The 18,240-nt window shown below is 47.0% G+C and overlaps 1 protein-coding gene across 3 annotated transcripts in view; it reads right to left on the reverse strand.

The window, feature by feature from the left end:
• SH3PXD2A (SH3 and PX domains 2A) overlaps window positions 1-10,445 on the reverse strand; it is a 68,138-nt gene extending 57,693 nt beyond the window's left edge. For 2 of the 3 annotated variants that reach the window (XM_084290276.1, XM_084290275.1), the window contains exons 1-2: window positions 10,204-10,445; window positions 6,204-6,335 (exon numbers count right to left, since the gene is read on the reverse strand). In XM_084290276.1, coding sequence (XP_084146402.1) covers window positions 6,204-6,335; window positions 10,204-10,345 — 274 coding nt within the window. In that variant the 5' untranslated portion in view covers window positions 10,346-10,445. The remainder of the gene's footprint in view (window positions 1-6,203; window positions 6,336-10,203) is intronic. The other variant, XM_084290277.1, reaches the window with a different exon arrangement.
• Window positions 10,446-18,240: the final 7,795 nt, after the last annotated feature.

An 18,240-nucleotide genomic window follows, 5' to 3' on the forward strand; every position in this document is an offset into this window, starting at 1 on the left:
CGAGTGCCACTGAGCATCCTTACCCAACACAGACCACTCAGGAACTCCGCCAGCACAGAGAAATCTTTCTCCAGCCATGGAGCTGCGAGTGTCTGAAGGAAAAAAAGCATCTATGCTTTGCCAGCATTGTCCCTCTTTGGAGGGAAAACTTCTACAAAAGCTGTTTTTTAGGATTTTAAACAACTTTCCAGTAACTTCTAGCCAAACATTCCTCCTCACCCACCCTGCCTCCTTAGATGGCCTGTGTTTGTCTGCCTTAGTACATACACACTGGGCAGAAAACCACGGCAGGACAGGAACTGATTCATAAGTGGATCAAGTATCCTTCACTGCAGGGCTGGTGACAGGCCCAGAGAGGCAGGGAGCACAGCAAGGCAGCAGTGAGTTCAGAAGAGGATGGTGGACTTCACTGTCGCAACCTTTACTTTCTGAAAAAGGGATTTGGGGTGATCCGTCCTTACACTCAGCTCTGCTTATTAGAGAACTATGAATATCAGTGCACACAGGAGTAGTTGCACAAGCTGTCCTAGGTATTTAGTGTTGGCTGCCCACCTAAACACGTCTTCTTGGGCAAAACCACCAGTGCTAGGAAAAGTATTTGACCTACCCAAGTGTTTGATTTCTCCTCCTAACATTCCAGGCACAGCTCAAGGATGGCCTGTCATTCTAGGCAGTATTTACTTTTTATATCACAACTGTGGTCTCTTAAAGTTTGCAATTCAAATACACAGCCATGCTGGGAAGAAGTGGAAACGCAAAGAACTGAAGTAGTTTTCTCAGATCAAACAGCAGGTCAGGGCTGGATATACAAACAGAAATTAAGTCCTGAGTCACATCTGCTGGACCATGCTCTCTTGAAACACCCCGTAAGAAAAAAAAAAAAAAAACAAAAAAACAAAAACAAAAACAAACCACACAAAAGCTTTGCAGAGAAAGCCAGCACGCACAATTGCACCTGAAATAAAGCATGATGTTGGCAATTAGGCATACTGTGTGTGGCAATACATACAAGGAATGGATGCACAGCCATTGATACTTCATAAGTAAACACGGTAATGGCATTTGCAATTTGGTGTAGAGCTGTACCCATGCTTGGAGCCCAGGAAACTGCTCGCTTATCACTTATCTGTTAGAACAAACAAGTGCACTGCGTTTTGGCCAACTTGCAAGATAACACAGATTTGCTACCATTGCACATAGCGACATGCTTCTCCCAAGTAAAAAAGAGAGAGCACACAGATGGTAATATCCTAGAGAGAGGGGGAATGCAGCAGAAAGCAGATGTGAGACAGGAACAATCGGATTCACAGAATTAAAAGCAAACAAGTACCCTAAAGAATGGGACTGAAAATAATGCTAATTGTGAAAGCACGCATGGCAGAGAGGAAAGGTTGATCCATAAGATGTTAAAACAAAGCCAAAAACATGTTTCTGTTTCTATTTAGATGACTTTAAAGGTGGTACCTTTGGCCAAGATGCAGAATTTCATCATGGAAGTAATCCTGGCTTTACTTGGTAGCAACTGAGAACAGTTACTAAACCCCAGAAACCCTCCAAATAAAGGGTGCAGTGCTCCCCATGAGTAGGATGAAGTCTTCAAAATAATGAGTAGGATGTAGCCTTCATACTAATAAAATGGAGCTGGCAGTCAGGAAGCCAGCACGCCCCCAGGAATCAGTCACAGGAGAGCTGTGGCCTCTCTATGTCCCCTTCCCCAGTCAGCACTGCAGCCAGTGAGTGGCACAAGTGAAACCACGGGGTAACACAGCACATTGCCAGGTGGGCACTAATCTGACATTATGGACAACAAGCAGGTCCCAAGACTCCTGAGCCAGGGCACCCTAAGAAGTAGAGGTCTTTCCTATGGTGTCACTGTAGTGCTGCGTCCCACATCCCAGCACCAAACAGGACGAGCAGGCCTCCCTTCTCAGAGGTCCCTCTGGGTCCCGAGAAAGTCAAAACAAAGCTATAATAGCTTTGTTTTACTTATTGTGTGCGATATAATATCAGAACTTGGTCTGCAGTTATACGATTGCAAAGGAAATGGCTGCGGCCCTGCTGAAAACACCACCCCTCGATTTCCCCACCACAGAGGCAGCTCGCGGGGGCTGTGAGGGAAGAGCAATGGCGGAGGCCGAGGTGCTCGGGAGCGTGCTGAGACTTCCCCGTCTGTCAGGTTTTCCATTGCAAACACTGCTGCCACAGTTCATAACTTGACCGTTTCAAGCCACATCCACGCAAAACTTGGCAGAGAAGGAGTTGTTTGGGCCCAGTTCCCTCCCCCTTCTACCTTAAAGAAATCTGCTTTGGATTCCTGCTTTAAAGTCACATTTCATTGCTGCAGCACAAATACGTACCATCAAAACACTCCACAAGGCTTTTTCAGTTAAGGTTTTCAAGAAGCAAATTTGCTGGACAGACGAGACTCAGGTCAGCTATTCACATTATTCTTCTGAAGCTGCTCGGAGATGTTTAGATAGCATTGGCCAGTGCAGGTTGCCTGCACAGTGCATTTAAACAAATGAGTCGCTTCAGGCAGAAACAGACCCCGTAACTGCAGCCTGTTCCCGGATGCTATCTGGAAAGAATGTAAACGTCCATTTTTCCTCTTGATGCATTTGTAACCACTGCTATATGCAGCTTTTCTTGCCTCAGCTGACAGAAGAAAAAACAAAGATCCCTCAGACACATCAGGCACCATGTGGGCCTTCCACTTGTATAACCAGAATTCAGAGGAAGATCTGAAGGACAACTTCTGTTGAACCAAGGTAGGTATTTATTACAAAAACTTAGTTTCAAAGACCAAGAGCTGGTATGTTACTGCGTTATTTGTTCTGCAGCACCAAAGTCCTACAGACTTCTTTCAGTCCAGTGAGATTTGCTTCTCCAGCAACTGCAGCAAGCCAGGTTACAGTGACCCATGGTCTCCACAGCCAAGATGAAAGGTTTCATTATTTATTCACCGCATATGTTAACTGACCTTGCTTTTAAAGTCATAATACCGAACAGAAGTTTCAACTTCAAATGATGTCCAAGTCATAACTCTCACTGGCTCAGTAATGAAGACACGCTTATACAATTCTGCTTCAGTGACAGAGAAAACTAAGTATGAGGCAAGGCCCTACCAAATAGGTTTGCTCATGTCCAACTGCAACATGCTTCAAATCCCATCTCTTACATGGCAAAAAACAACACTGAATAATGCTGTGCAGTAAGCGCAACACACTTAAGATGAAGTTAACCTAACTGACTATAACTAGGTAAGACTTAATAAACCAAACACTAGAGGATTTTTTATTCCTCTCTACTTCTGCCCTGCACACCAGCCTTTGAAAGCATCAAGTGCTTCTGTCCATGGGGGGACACACAATTTGGAGGCACACAAACATGGTAACTAGCTCATGCCCTGGAAGCAGTGAGAAGAAAACATCCAGTAAGACACAAAACAGGCACCACTGCTTGGAAACAACTTTTGAACTTCCCTGTGTAAAGGCCATCTGGCCAGTAAAGCCAAGGTGTTTCTTCCCTACAAAGCTGTGCAGCTCCCACTCTGGGAAACAAAAGAGCCATTAAAGCGTCCCTAGGCATCGGCATGCAACCCTATTCAGGCAAGGCTTTTAAAACTCGAGCAGTCAGCTGTGCCTTTTCCTATTTAGCTTTCCCAAGGTAGAGTTTAAAAAAAAAAGAAACCAAACCAGACACACGCTATGTTATAAGCAGGTATACATACAGGGAAGCTTGTGATACTGGCCCAGCAGAACAGCCACCACACTCAAAGCACACTGTCCAGTCCAACAGGACTTCAGCCATGCAGCTAACATGCTATCTAGTCATAATTCCCTCTTGTCCTGGCGGACTGTACATGGCAGAGGTTCATTGCAGAAACCATCCCTGGTGCAGTGACATACTTAACACCTTCATCTCTGCTTGCCAAAGTCAGGAGGAAAAAGTCCAGTTTACATAATCAACAGCTGTAGTTTCTCACTTATCGATATAACTGGACAGTAAAATGAATTGCCACACACATGCATAGTGCAATAATCATATTTTCTTAAAAAGTGTGTTCCCATATTCTTAGAATTCATAAGCACATCTTCTAAACATGCTTGCCTACACTAAACAGATGCCCAAATTCAAACAGTAAGTTACAAGTTTCAAAAGCTTACACTTCAGAAAACTTTAGCTAGTCCCATTACATGTCATTCACAGCTTCAGCTGAAGAGACAAGAATCTGAAGTATTGAAGTCATTCCTGTGGTATCCCTAACCTAGGAGAGAGTTGGAGTGTATGTTTAGAGTACTGTTCTTGGAAAAAGTAAAACACGGTTTCCTTGCCAGAACGGTTTAGAGAAGCATCCAAAGCAAGTGATGCTTGATGTACATCACCAGTTGGTGACGTTTTTTCACATGGGCAGAACTGTAACATGGAATTCAGTGCTCCATACTCCCTCTTCTTGTTTGCATAGAGATTAAGAGATCTAGCTGCTAAGCATCAGAATATTGTCTCAAGGACAGTAATCCAAATTCAAGGATGTTTTCTTAAGAGAGGCACATTTCTGGGCCCACTGCTTAAATTCAGACCCTTTTGTATCTCCACGTCATGTGGTTCAATACAATATGCTGTGAACTGCACAAGGCAGAGAGGCCACATTAAAAGAAAACACAAGGGAGCTGTAATTTGAAATTCAGACACTTCTTGCATTATTTAACAACCCAATTCCCTTGGCTCCATAAGCCATTATCAGAGCCAGGGATATCATGGATATGAATATAAGTTGCCACAATAACCAGGCTTGTTCTGACAGCAGTGACACCCATTATTGACAACGAGGAACCCTCAGGCTTGGAAGGGAGGAAGCTTGTCCACTAGTCCAGAAGAAATTGAGATATTTCCCCTCCCCCTTACAATCACAGGGATGGCTTTGAAGCAGGGCAGATGAGCATTCTGGCTTCTACTGGTTTTGCAAGCGATACAGTCAATACCCAGAAGACAAGAATTTCTGTTCCTGCTAGCCAGTGCATTTCCACACACTCTCCTTTTGGACACCAAACCAAGTCACTGGCCAGCAACTGCCTGCAGCCCTGAGCCAAGCAAGCATTAGGCTTTCATACAGCAGAGAAATCACCACTTCAGTAAAAGAAAAAAAAAAAAAAAGGTATAAATACAACGTGTGGTCATCATTGTGGATAACCTGACTCAGAGAGCTGGGAAACGGACTTGAGCTGGGACCAGGGCATCCCGGTTCCCCTGCCAGTGTGCTCCAGAGCCAGCCGGCTGTGGAGCCGCACACCAGGAGCCTTTGCTCGAGTGGCTCCAAGTGCCAGCAGCTCCTCTGGATGAGGACACACAAGTCACGAGTGGGCTGGAAAACAGTCCTGGACAACTGCTCTGGATTAATACACAAGGAGTGCTGGAGGGTGGAGGGGGAGCTGCTGAAGACAGGCAGTTATTTAAACCAGCTGCTAACCCGCTCCAGCCACTCACATGAATACAGCCTCATGCATTTGTTCAGGCAGATTCCAAGCTAGCAGGCATCCAAGAGTTAAAATACACAAAGGACATCTATGCCAACACTTGCCAAAAAGCTCATTTTCCAAGTGCAAGCTGGTTATTCAGTGGATGGCAGGAGGGATTTCATCTCGCTTTTACAGGACAGGCTCTGCCTCCTTGCCTCAAAATTCCCCAATTAACACTTCTGCAACAAGTTTTTGAAGCCGTGCATGGCCACGTATTTGTCTACGCACATTCTCTCCCCTCCCTACTGAGCTCTGGGCCACGGGCTACGCTGTCAAGCCAAGTTTCATCCGAAGCAATTTTTAAACAGTCAACCTATAAATCCTCCAAAAAGGGAGTTAGTAATGGAAACGCTGACAGAGACTTGAAGAGACAGCATGGCAACGATATCATCTACTACACATCAGCTTCATTAGCTGCAGATCCTTCTCTCCCTCACCTTCGTTTTCCATTAGTGTACTTTGGCTAATTAACGCACAAAACCTATGAAACATTCTTACAGTAGAAGGCAACATTTGGCCTCCAGCCCAAATCAACATCGAGAAACTTCAACATCCTCAGCCAGACATAGTAACTGTACCAGATGGAGCTAATGTACGGCTGCAAGTCGCGGTGAAGAAACCGAAAGGAGAGGAACACATGCAAAAATCCGACCATTGGAAGAGAGAAAAGCAGCAAACTTGTCTTACCACTTTCGTTTTTCTCTATGACATCCACGACCTCTCCAGCCTGGAGGCTGATCTCAGAGTTCTCCTGCTTCTCATAGTTGGACACCACCACATATTGCTCCAGGATCATGGGTTCAGAGCTAGCATCAGCACCTGGGGAAGGGAAAAAGCAAGCTGTAAGCCAGCTTCCAGCCATGGCTCCTCGAGAGCGACCTCCGTCCATCCGATTCACGACAGGCCAAGTTGTCACCAGAGCCAAGCGAATCAGCAAACAACCTTGGCTCGCAGCATATCCCCAAATGGCTGGCCATATAGAAATAGCCTCCTCTGGCCCACAACCCAGCAGCACAGAGGGACATTGGAGAGAAGAAGAAGAAAAAGGGGAAGAAAAAAAATATTTTTTTTTTTGAAGAGGAGCTGAAAATACAGTGAATTAGTTGCAAAGTTTCATGATGGATTCTGAAAATAAACCTCTTCCCAACATGGTTTCCACAATCCTTGCTCCCATTCAGAGCGAAAAATCCTGGGCAGAAGCAGCATAAATCCACAGCTGAGCCATCCCCCCAGTAAACCAAAAGAAAAAACAGCTCTCCCCTTGGCGTCTCAGCTCCTTCTCCACTCTAAAGGCTTGAGCTGAAAGTCAAGAGGGGGCTGTAGATGCCAATCATATTCGTCTGCACTGCAGCCCTTAAATAGAAACACATGAGCGGGATTGAAAGAGAGGGAGGTGGGGTGGAGGGAGAGAGGGAGGGCGGGGAAGAGTGTTTACTTGAAACAGAAGAAGAAAAAAAAGTTATAGCGCCAGATTCTTGCTAAAACACGGCCACCCCCCGCCTGCCCCCCGCCAGCGCCGCAGTTCCGCATTCCCTGCTGCAGAAACAGCCCCTGCACGGGGCTGAACGTGGCGTCCCGGCTGTCCCCCTTCCCTCACCGTCGCCCTTCGGTGCCTTTTTGGAGCTCTTTGAGCCATTCTTGCCAGTTGTACAGTTTCGTTTCATACCGAAGGCTTTTGGCTGTCCGAGCCCTTTATGAATGAGTGTCGGCTCTCATACAAACAGGGCTGAAAAAAAGGCACCAAATAACCGTTCTGCTCCCTTCCCCCCCACAGTCCTCAGGTTGTTCTCGGGTGGGTTTTCTGTTTGTTTGCTTATTTTTGATTTTTTCCACCCCCAAAGAGAAATCGTGCATTCTGGGGAGGAGCCGTGAAGCAGGCAGGCTGCCATACCAGACCCGGAGGAGATGGTCGCGCAGCGCTGCTCGCCGCTGATGGTGTGCCTCGGCTCTGATGCAACACGAACAGCACGAAAAGGGGGCCTGCAACTCCAGCACAGGCAAGGGCAGGCTGCCTGCTCCTGCCTGGAAACTGCCTCTCAAAGTCCTGAAAACCTTCAGGACATCAGGGTTTCTTGATTTGTCCATAAACTCTTTCACGTCCTGCAAAGTGTCCGAGCAGAACAAAAAGCACCTACCATTCCTGCACCAAGAGCCCCCAGCCGCATGCCTCCCTGCAAAATTATTTTACAGGTTTCCTGAATTGCAGCATTGTCTATTAAGGCAGAGCAGCTCGGGCCAACAGCGTATTATACATTTTACATAGTACGAGGCAGTTCGTGTCTCTCTAGATTAAGACGCAGATGGAAAGGGGAGACAGAAGCAGATGTATGGCTTTCTGAGAGCCCCACTTCACGTGACGGGGGCAGAGCCAGGAGCAGGCTCCAGGTCTCCTGAATCTCTGAAGACAAATTAGCTCCAAGAGACAGGAAGGAAGCAGCATGGTTTGAAGCTGTCCACCGGACAAGTCAGGGGACTACAAGCCAAGCACAGGATGCTCAGCGCCGCATTTCCAAAAGCAGCACGGTCGGATGTGTTCGGGCTGAGGATGCAAAGTGATTCTGCAGGCAAATAATTAGCATCCCTGCCAACAGAGAGGTAAAGAGTGCATCAGCCATTAGAACAGCATCCTGTGAAATGCAGATCCTTAAGCAAAAAGTAATTAATTCAACATTTTCCTGAATGGAAGCACTATCACAATGCCTCCCTTTGGACCAGTCTTAAGAAGTCCAGAAAATCAGACAACTTCCTTGCTCCCTAAGCGTGCCTCTGACTCTTCTCGTGTTCCACAGGTTAATTTTCTGCAAAGAGGAGTCATCTCCTCTAGAAGCTTGTGTTTAAGAGATTTAGCTCTTCTGTGGATGGCTGAACCACAGCCAGTAGCATGAACAGGGGGGAAAAGACCACAACAAAGAACTGACAACCTTAAGATTTATAACAAAAATTTCCACCATACTTGTTCATTCTAAACAAGTATAATTTCTGTTCGCAACCAACCAACTTAACTCGATTGTTCTCGTTTAAAACAGTGCTAATTCAGGTATCTGGAGTGCAATGTGGTGCCTTCCCCCATTTCACACTGCTTTTCCCAGACAGCCTAGAACGGGGCAGCAGCAGCATCTTCCTTCAACCTATATAAGCAAGGAGCACCTACAACCCCCGCTTCATTTTTGTCCTGAGACACATACCAGTTCTGTAACAAAACCCAAAAGTCATCATGGCAATATGTTTGTCCATCAGCAAAGAATCCAGTGAGTATGGAAAGGCAAAGGAGAGACTGAACAGTTGCAAAGGGAAAAAAAAAGGACATGCAGGAAGCTACTTAGTAAGTAGCCACTCCACATCTTCTATTTCTAACCTCCTAGAGGCTTCTCAGGAATAAGATAACGAAAAAACACCACACAGCATTGTCTTGGTGTTCACGAGGTGCATGCATCCCTGCTGGGAACAAAGAGAGGACAAGGCTCGAGCACGGGCTGGCAAACACCCCACTGCCAGCCACCCATGCTGGCCCAGGGACCACGCACCATGGGAGCACCTTGGCCAGCAAAGAAGCCAGAGAAGGAGCATTTCCCATCCTCTGCCACAGCTCCAAAAATAAAATAAGAAAAAAAAAAAAGCAAGATAGATGATATTTGCATGCAGATATCCGAAACCCAGCAGGACATCGCAATATTGCTTATCCTGCCCTGCCTTGGATGAGGTATTCCCCGCAGGAGGGCTTTTGGCACAGCAGTGGCTGCTGCAACACGTACAGTTAGGAGAACATTTTAATAGAAGCTTTTTTAAGTGCTACAGGGCTCCTATTAAGACAAAAAAAAAAAAATAGGGTGATAAATTCCATGGTCTAGGAAGTAACCAAGGTCAAATAAACCTGTTCATTTATAGCTACAGCAGATCATGCCCTTCTTTTTTGGGGTTGGGACATGTCGGGGTGTCCCTGGAGTTCCCAGGGCGATGCTCTCCTAGTAGTAGGCACAGCTCAGTAGGGAGGACTTCACCAATAGCACAGGAGGGAAGAAGAAAGGGAAGAGAATAGAAAAGCAAACAGCTTCTCCCAGTAATTAGAAGCCTTAAATGTTTTCTAGGTAGTCTGGTTTAGGCTGTTACTACATTCCCTCCAGACACAGCCAGCAGGGTAAGAACTTCAGCCCTGCTCAGCTCCATCCCCGGGGCACACCTTCAAAGAAGTGACTTCTCGGTGACTCTTAAGATCCCCAAAACATTAACAGTCTGCTCTGTCAGACCCCAGGCTGCCTCCCCCCCAAAAGGGGGATGCAAAAAGAACAAGGCAGGCAACACTGAGAGCACAGCACCAATTACACTGGCTGCCGTGGGCGCTTCTGAGCTGTAACACAGGACGCAGCCTGCTCAGCCTGAGGCACGCTGGAGAAGAGGGATACAGAGCAGCACGGGTCCCCCAGCAAGTTCACATGCACTCTGCAATGCCCCGTGGATATTGCAGACCCACTTTTTTTTTTTTTTTTTTTTTTTTTCAAAGCTTCTTCAGTATAAGCAGAAGAAACTGAGAGCAGAGGATAGGATAAGGCTGATGTGCCCGGTAAAGCCCCCCCCCTGCTCATTTCCCCCCCGAAAGCAGCATTAGTGCTTGGCTTCAGCTCCAACTTGCAAGCCCTCCCCCCGAGCAGAGCGCACGATAGATCGCTGGCTGAAATAAGAGTTTGCTTGCCTCTCCGGTTACTTTTGCCTCGAGTCCGTTTCCTGGTTAAAGTCTTGAGGATAGCCCTCCTCCTCTCCATAGGGCTCCACTTTACAATCCTCCTGCTCCTCACCTCTGCGGTTACCTTCCCGGGACTGGGCAGAAATGTCATCGGAGCTTGTCCGTGCCCCCCCCCAGAGCCGGTGCTATGAAGTGACACAGTCGCACCCCGTCCCCCTCCCCGGGCAGCGAGGAGGGAGCATCGTTCCTCCTGCAGTACTCAGAGAGCAGCAACTACCTCCTAAATAAGAGCACAGGGCGCCTGTTCCAAGCGGCTTCTTCCTCCTCCTCCTCCTGTGTTGCAACAGCTAAAACCTATGATGGTTTTGCAATAGCCAAAAAATTAAAACCACCAACTGGACTCCAAAAATAAAATCATCTGGATATGGAAATCTGAGACTCCCGATCTTTGCCAGAGCGCTCTGTTGTTATCAGGCTATAAACATGTCTGCTCTTTTAATCTATACAGCATGCGGGCTTTTATATTGCCCTTGTATGATTATCAATCAAGTGTTTACAGATCCAGACTAAATGACTTCGGACTGGGCTGGTCAGTGGAAGGTTTGAAGAAAGCCAAAACCACAGAAACGGTCAGAAAATGCCCTGACCGTGAGTCACAGCTGACGAAGCAGCTGGCAGGTAGTCGGGCTCCTCAGCTGCGGGCACAACTGCTGGGGACACGCACGGGGCACTTGGTGGAAGGCATCCCAGTGTCACAGCATGCCACACGGCACAGTCAGAGCGAGGGACAGCTGTGGGAGCTTACATCTAGCGCTGCGGTTTCTTGATAGAGCCGATTCCTCAAGGGTAACCCTTTGCACATCTCGGGAAAACTCCTTTGGAGAAAGAAGAGGACAAGGACTAAAGAATAAGAGTGCCCAGAACGGCACCAAGCCTACTAAAAATCTTCAGATCGGTCTATCCCCTCACAGCAATCACACCCTCAGCTTTAAGCACATGTATTTTCTTTGCCTAACTAAAGCTTTTACCTCTCTCCTTTCTTATCAGAAGGTCCAGCCTCCGCGGTCAATAAACACGTTATAGCTGCGTGTTTTCTTTGAGCCTTCTGCCAGTGATCTAGCCCAAAGTATTTTAAGACACAGAGCTTAGTTCTGCCTAAAAATTGGGCTAAGTACTGCACAAAGGATAAAAAAGACTTTACCATGACAAGCACGTGAGATTACACAAGAGCTCAGGGTCTTGGAGTAGACTCAAAAGCAGTTCCCAAACTAACCAGTTCCTGGAGTTAGCTGTGGGATGAGACTAGCGGAGCTTTCCACAGATCTCCTTGGGGACAATGCAGATTCAGAGAAAAGTAGGTTCTATTCCTATTCAGTTTCTTTATATGATCCAAGCAATCAGGCCTTCAACTCAGGAGATGAGTACTCCAGCCTGGCCATCCTCAGCCCCCCTTCCCCTTCGAAATCCAGCCTATAATTGCACGTCAATTATTCATGGCAGTAAAAGGTCAGATGTGGCTTGTGTCATTAGGGAAGGGGATCCATCTCCATCCTGTCTGCCAGGCAGGAATCCCCCCGTCCTAGCAGCATTCGGTTTTACAGATCAGCAGCTCCTGCTGTAGCAGTTCTGAGCCATGAAACTTTAGGGGCAGAGGCAGAACTTCAGCACCACCTATAATAATGAAAAGAATTCAGTACAAGTCCAGCCCAGTCTCCAGCTCCTACCAGTAAAATAATACTGGCAAACCCCCTTTTGTCCCATTATCGATGAAAATTAGTATTTGCGAAAGGCTACCAAATGGGTTATTAATACACTGTTATGTCCATGGCTCCTTTTCTGAGCTCAGCTTGGTAGCTCTTTTACTAAGGACAAAGCAATTCCTTGGAGTTTTCTGAAGAGTTTCCAAAGAAGGTGACGTTCTGCTTTCAGACAACGGCAGAATTAAAAGCAGAAAGGGATGGGTTAGGACTTATAGGACTCCAAGCCAGAGAAGTTTGGCCTAAAACCTCATCCAACACCCAGTATCAGAACAGGAGAGTGACACGAGGCTGAGCACCACGCACCCAGTGATGGCCAAGTCACTGCACAACACCTCTCATCCTGAGATAGCAGCCATAATAACGCACAAGAAGTTTCTCCAGAAGCGAGCATCCACGCACACACCTTCCTCCACCCCACAGCACCTATGAGCTCCGCAAGCCTTTCTGTGATGGGGCAATGGGTTCCTCACAGAGCAGCTAAGCCTCAGGTCTTCACTATCCCTCTGGCTGCACACGCAGAAACCAGGCACAGATGGCAACTCCATGAGCTGCATTAGCTCCCTCTGGGCCCCACGGGTTTCTGCTACCAACAGCCACAGGGAGCCCAAGCCAAACGCACGCACCGTCCCCAAGAAGGAAATACGGCCAGCAGAAAGTTAACGTTACTCCTGGATTCCTTCCCCAGCATACGGGGTGCTTATTTTTCCCTCGCATTTCTAAGAAGGGAGATCTGGGTAAGCCTTCAAGTGCCTGGGACAAGTGGCAGCCTGAAGGCAGCCTGGCTTCCAGCGCCGGAGTACGTGTCCGACGCACAGCTAAAAGCAGCAGCAAAACACAGCCCCACGGGGAGCGCATCGGGAACGAGCTTGGCCCACGGTAAATGGCAGGCACTCTCTCAAGTGAGCACACCACTACTGTTTCTTCCTCCTTCGCAGCCCTCAGCAGCATTTCCAATAAAATCCTGACAAACGGAGCAATTCGACGCTGACCTTTGCCAACTGGAGCTTGTTAGGATTTTGAGTTTTTTATTTTTGATCTGCTAGGTTTTAAGAGAGCGCCAAGAAAAATTAGAGGCAGGAGGGTGAAAGGAAAAAAAAAAAAAAAAAAAAAAAAAAAAGTTGAGTCCTCTTTCCACTCCTTCTTGGAAAGTTGGCTTTCTGAACAGCAATCCCAACCAACTAGGTTACAGGTAGCAACGGTTAAGAAAACTGAAGTATTTTGCACACAGATCTGTTAAACCATTTGGAGATTTTTCACACAGCTGCTAGACCGGGTCCTCCACCAGGCTGAAGTCACCTATATACTTTGGCATTCTCCCTAGTCATGCTCAGCGTGGCAACACGTTCACGTTACTCCACATCCCACCAAGCAAACCAGCCAAGGAATTTAACAGCAGTTGGGGTGCCCCCAGCAACCCTAATGTTAATCTGCAATATGGCCCATGGCAGGTCCGAACTGAACTGTAGCTGTGCAAGAAATGTGGGGTCATTTGGATGAGCAGCAGATACATATCACGTGAACTGGAACAGTTTAGGGAGCTAAAGGCCTGGGCAGTGTGACTTCACTGTGAGACTGTGCATCAGCATCTCCCTTTCTGAGCACTATGCAGTGCAATCAGTCACTTATTTGCCCTATCATCATGCACGGGTTTTGGAGCCAAACTAGCAACATGCATTTAGCTAAAAGCAGTCAATGGAAATGAAGGAATTTTATCTAGTAAGGTTTTACCTTCTTTCTCTTCAGAGAGCTTAAAAGCCTTGGTATTTAATTTGCCATGTTATAGATAGCAACATAAAACAGTCCCAAGAGATGCAAGGAAGTCAGGAAAACAATCCCAATTCCCCCAGACCAGACAACCCAAGGGCTTCTTGTCACTCTTCCCAAAGAGCCCCTCTTCTGTCTCCTTCTCAACACGTTGCCCTCCTGCTCAGTCTCATTCTGTTTGTCTGAACTCCCTCATGACCTGCTAACCACCAGGCTCCTGTGACCGAATACTTCAGATATTTCTGCACTGTTATGTCCAGCTACCACCCTGAAATCAGACCTGTTCTGCTCAGATTGGAGACAACATCCCCCGGGGGGTATTAAACTTCTGTCAAAGATAGCATTTCTGAAACCACAGCAGTATGACTTACTAAAAGCCTCTGACAAGCAGGCACTCATCCATCAAGGACGGTGGGTTTTTGCTTACATGCTTTGAACAGGGCATGAGCTTGGATATTTAGTAAGTCAGGTGTGGAAAGCAGCAGGGTTTTTCCATCTATCCTTGCCTTGAAGCCTATGCGTGGCCTTAACTGACTGGGTGCCCAGGCCTGCATCCTTCACAGAAAGGAACTATCACAAGCTACAGACTAAGTTTGAAGAGAATAAAAGAATATTCTCTGGTATCCCACATCAGGCAACACATATTTGCAGAGAAATCTACTGATTACTCAGGAAAAGAACCTAATTCTTTATACTATATAGCTTAGCTTTTGCCTTGTATTGGGTTACTTTTCCCCAGGCCTTAACACCTCTATAAGTCGCTTCCCTGATCCCTCCTCCCTCCTGACTCCTTGTGACAAGGAGTCTGAAGTTCCCATGAAAATTTTGTAAGTTTTGCATCTTCTTCAGTCCCATATGCTCCATAAAACACCCCTTCTACCTACTGTGCAAAAGCAAAGGAGAATTACAGAAAAAGAATGAGCATGCTCTTGTGTTCATTGCCCTTATCTCAATCCACAAGTTCTCACTTTTGTTCTTCTTCTTCTCTCCCCTGTCCCATGGGGATAGCGAGCAAGCAGCTGTGCAGGTGCTTAGCTGCAGGCCAGGGTCAACGCACCACAAGAGGGGAAACTGCTTTGGGTTGTGGGTCTGGAGCTGGACAAGGAAGATGTCACACAGGAAAATCATCATCTAGTGCTAGTGATAGCAGTGGGGTGAGACAGGAGTCAGAAAAGCAATGTCCTTGTCATAACTCATGCATCATTAAAAAATACAATGCACAGGCGGATAACAGATCCTGGATATTCACCGGGAGAGACCCATATTCAAGACAACTCCAAAACCACATGATTTAAACAGACTTTTAAATGGCATGCAGAACACCAACACACGAGAAGTTACCTGGAGCAACGCTCTTTTTGGGAGTCTCAGACAAACTGGACATCCAAACTTGAAATCCAAGAAAAGGGCAGCAGAAAAAGAGAAAGTAATTAGAGAAACAAGAATAGTCACAGCAGCAAGTTTGAAAGTAGAAAGTTAGTGAAAACACATTAAAAGAAACGTTAAACTTCTCTTTAGAGTTGCATTGGCGTGGCGGGGACTCAGTTAAAGGTCAAGTCACACAAACTACCCAGGTAAAACAAAAGTTAGGTGACTTACAGAAGTTATAAGATCTGTAGTGATCCAAATTTGAGATCAGGGAATGAGATACACTCTGAGCTTATTCCCAAAAGGAGAGGAAATGCATACCAAGAGACAGCTTGACTCATTAAGTCTCAGACCTGCAAAAGTACTTAGCTTTGCAGCTGTTAATGATCCCCGTAAGACCAACAGGCAACTCACAGAGATGGAGCTTAGCAAATCCATTCACGTTTCTACAAGCATTTTGTTACCCTGGTACTGCAGTAAGGAAAGTAACAAGAGACAAATAATGCCCCGTGGAAAAGAGCACAGAGCTCCAATGAAGGTATATTCAAAGCACAAATAGAAATACCCCTTTTTTTTTTAGCCAAAAATACAAGGCAGAAATCTGGTTAAAGACAAAGCTGATACAGTTACTATCAACAAGGTCAAAAGTTTTCCCTCCCCCTCCATGAAAGGAGGTGTAAATACTTGGCTTGGGTTTCTGGGAATAATCTTCAAATATTAAATGCTATTTTTGTTTGAATACACTGGAAGCATGTCTCAGAAGTTAACAGGTTGGCCCTCATTTCAAAATAAGAACCCGTGAACCCTCCCGTTCTGGGAGATGAGGGAGCGTAAGGAGAGCTGTCACCCCCACATAGCCTGGGAGAAGGGATGGAGAGGTGTTCATACAACAGGCTGAGAACTTCCTGAATATTGACAACTTCAAAACACATTTTTTAAAACCTATTTGCAACGTGGAACCCAGTTCTGGAGCTGTCAGATACCAGCAAGGATGATGCATCCTTCAGGTACTGGGAGAGAGGGTTGATCTGTACTGGCGGCCGTGTCTACTTGACTTGACATTGTCTTTTGACCCACACAATACCATCAAGACAGCAAAAAGAAAAAGAAAAGCAGCCAGTAAGATATCCCTAGCACGCGTTTAACTGAGAAATTTCTAGCACAGTGCGAAGCCTGAGAAACAGCTTTCAAACATTCCCACTGGAAACCTGAGGTCCAAGAAACACTTCGCTGCATTTCCTCAGCACTAAAGGAATGGTGAGGTTTTGAAATTCTTCCTTTATATCGGGCCCACAAGTTTAATTGCATTAGAGCAAGACTGGAATTCAGATGGATTTGGCCTTGCGCTTTTCAGTAAGTTCTCTACAGCGGCCACTGGGAAAAAAAAGGGGAGAAATTTCCAAGCTCCTAGACCCCAAAGCCACGCACTGCACTGTCACATACAGCGCAGAATACACCACGATAAGTTGCAATGATTTGTTTTGGGTTGTCATTAGGAGAGGGCTCTGCACTGGTAGAGTGCAACAGGAAATCATCTGGCAGGGCGACCGTGCTTCAGCTTACAGAGGGAGTATGCGGCGTGTTTCTATTACAGGCTCGGGGCACAAACGGGAAAGGGTGTGAAGGAGTTGTTGTCAGCAACTTGTCTATTAGCTTTTTAATACACTTCCACCGCCTTCAGGAAGAGGATTACGAACGTCAGTCAGCCGTCAGATCTTTTTCCAGGCAGAAGAACCTGAATATGGCAGTGATAAATGAGGAAGATGGAGAAACAAGCGGGAAGGGTTTGGTTTGCCCCAGTCCAAGCTGGCAGCAAGAGGCTGAGACAGCCAACAATTAAGAAAAGAGGGAATAAGCTGTGCTTCAGACAAGTTTAGGGCTCCCCTGGATGTGCGTGCCCAAGAAGGGAAGGAGGGAGCTCAGCCCCACACCCACAAACACCCCATGACATCTCCTAACCGATGGGGAACGATGCTCACCGTAAAGGGGCAAAGCAAAAAGCTCCATGCTTTTAAACACCACCTTTTTCTCTCTTTGTCAAAGCCATTGATTTATCCAAATCAGAATAAGAAGGCAAACTAAATAGTAGCTGGCAAACAACCCCCCAGGTCCCAAATGTGGGCTCCCCAGCATCTAGGCAGCAGCAGCAGCACCTCCCGGCTGCCCCAGCCTGACAGCAGCGAGATGTAGATGAGGTTGCTCCTGAAGCAGAAGACAGCTAGCATATTTCAGCTGCTCCCGCACATCTGCTTAGCATTAAGCTTCCTTCTTGGGGATTTTTTTTTTTTTTTTATTCCAAGACGTTTAAGCTCTAATTGCTACCAGCTTCTAAGAGCTCCCCCTACAAATAATAAAAATATCAGACATTAGGGATGGATTCCGCCCCGCACAGAGCTCAAACGGAGAGCTGCGCGGGGATCCGGGGTACGGGGACGAGGTCGAGGGCCCCGAAGCACGCTGTGCCCACGCCAACAAAACACAAGCTTGCAACGGTCCCGGGTTTCCCCTCCAGGACAGGGTTTTACTGGAATTCTGCACAGGGCTTGGAGCCGCTTTCCAATGGGATTGGTAACGGTAAACGAACAAACCCTCGCTTCCTGCCTCTCCTCTCCCCCTCCGCTGCACGGCCAAGCGCCGGCTGGTCTCAGATGACTTGGAGGAGGGGTGGGGGGGGGAAATCTCAGTATTTGGAAGGGAAATTAAAGCTGCCTGCTCAAAGCAAGCCACTCCTAAGGCAACGGCATCCTGACTCTGCTCCTAACGCCAGCCCCCCCCGGTCCTCGCTGCCGCCTTCAGCTGGAGCCAGAACAAACCCCTCTGATCGGAATTATTTTTAAAAGCTCCAAAGAAATGCAGGTCCATAAATTACAGCGAAGCCACAGAGCCAAGGCAGTTGTGCAGAGCGCTGAGGAGGCTCCCTTCAGAGCCACAGTGCCCAGAAATAGCCACAGAAAAAGCTCCATCCTGCCAGAGCTGCTGCGAGGGAGCTGGGGGACCCCGGGATGGGCCAGCCCCAGTCCTCAGGTGGGGAAGGGAAGGGAAGGAAGGAAGTAGAGGGACAAAGGCTTTGAAGGCTTAATTAAGCCAGTTGTCATGGTGAACTAAGACACACGAAACATGATTTTATTTAGGTTTCACCAGAAGCTTTCCTGCC

Source organism: Netta rufina, assembly GCF_964035555.1.
Source record: "Netta rufina genome assembly, chromosome: 7".
NCBI lineage: Eukaryota > Metazoa > Chordata > Aves > Anseriformes > Anatidae > Netta > Netta rufina.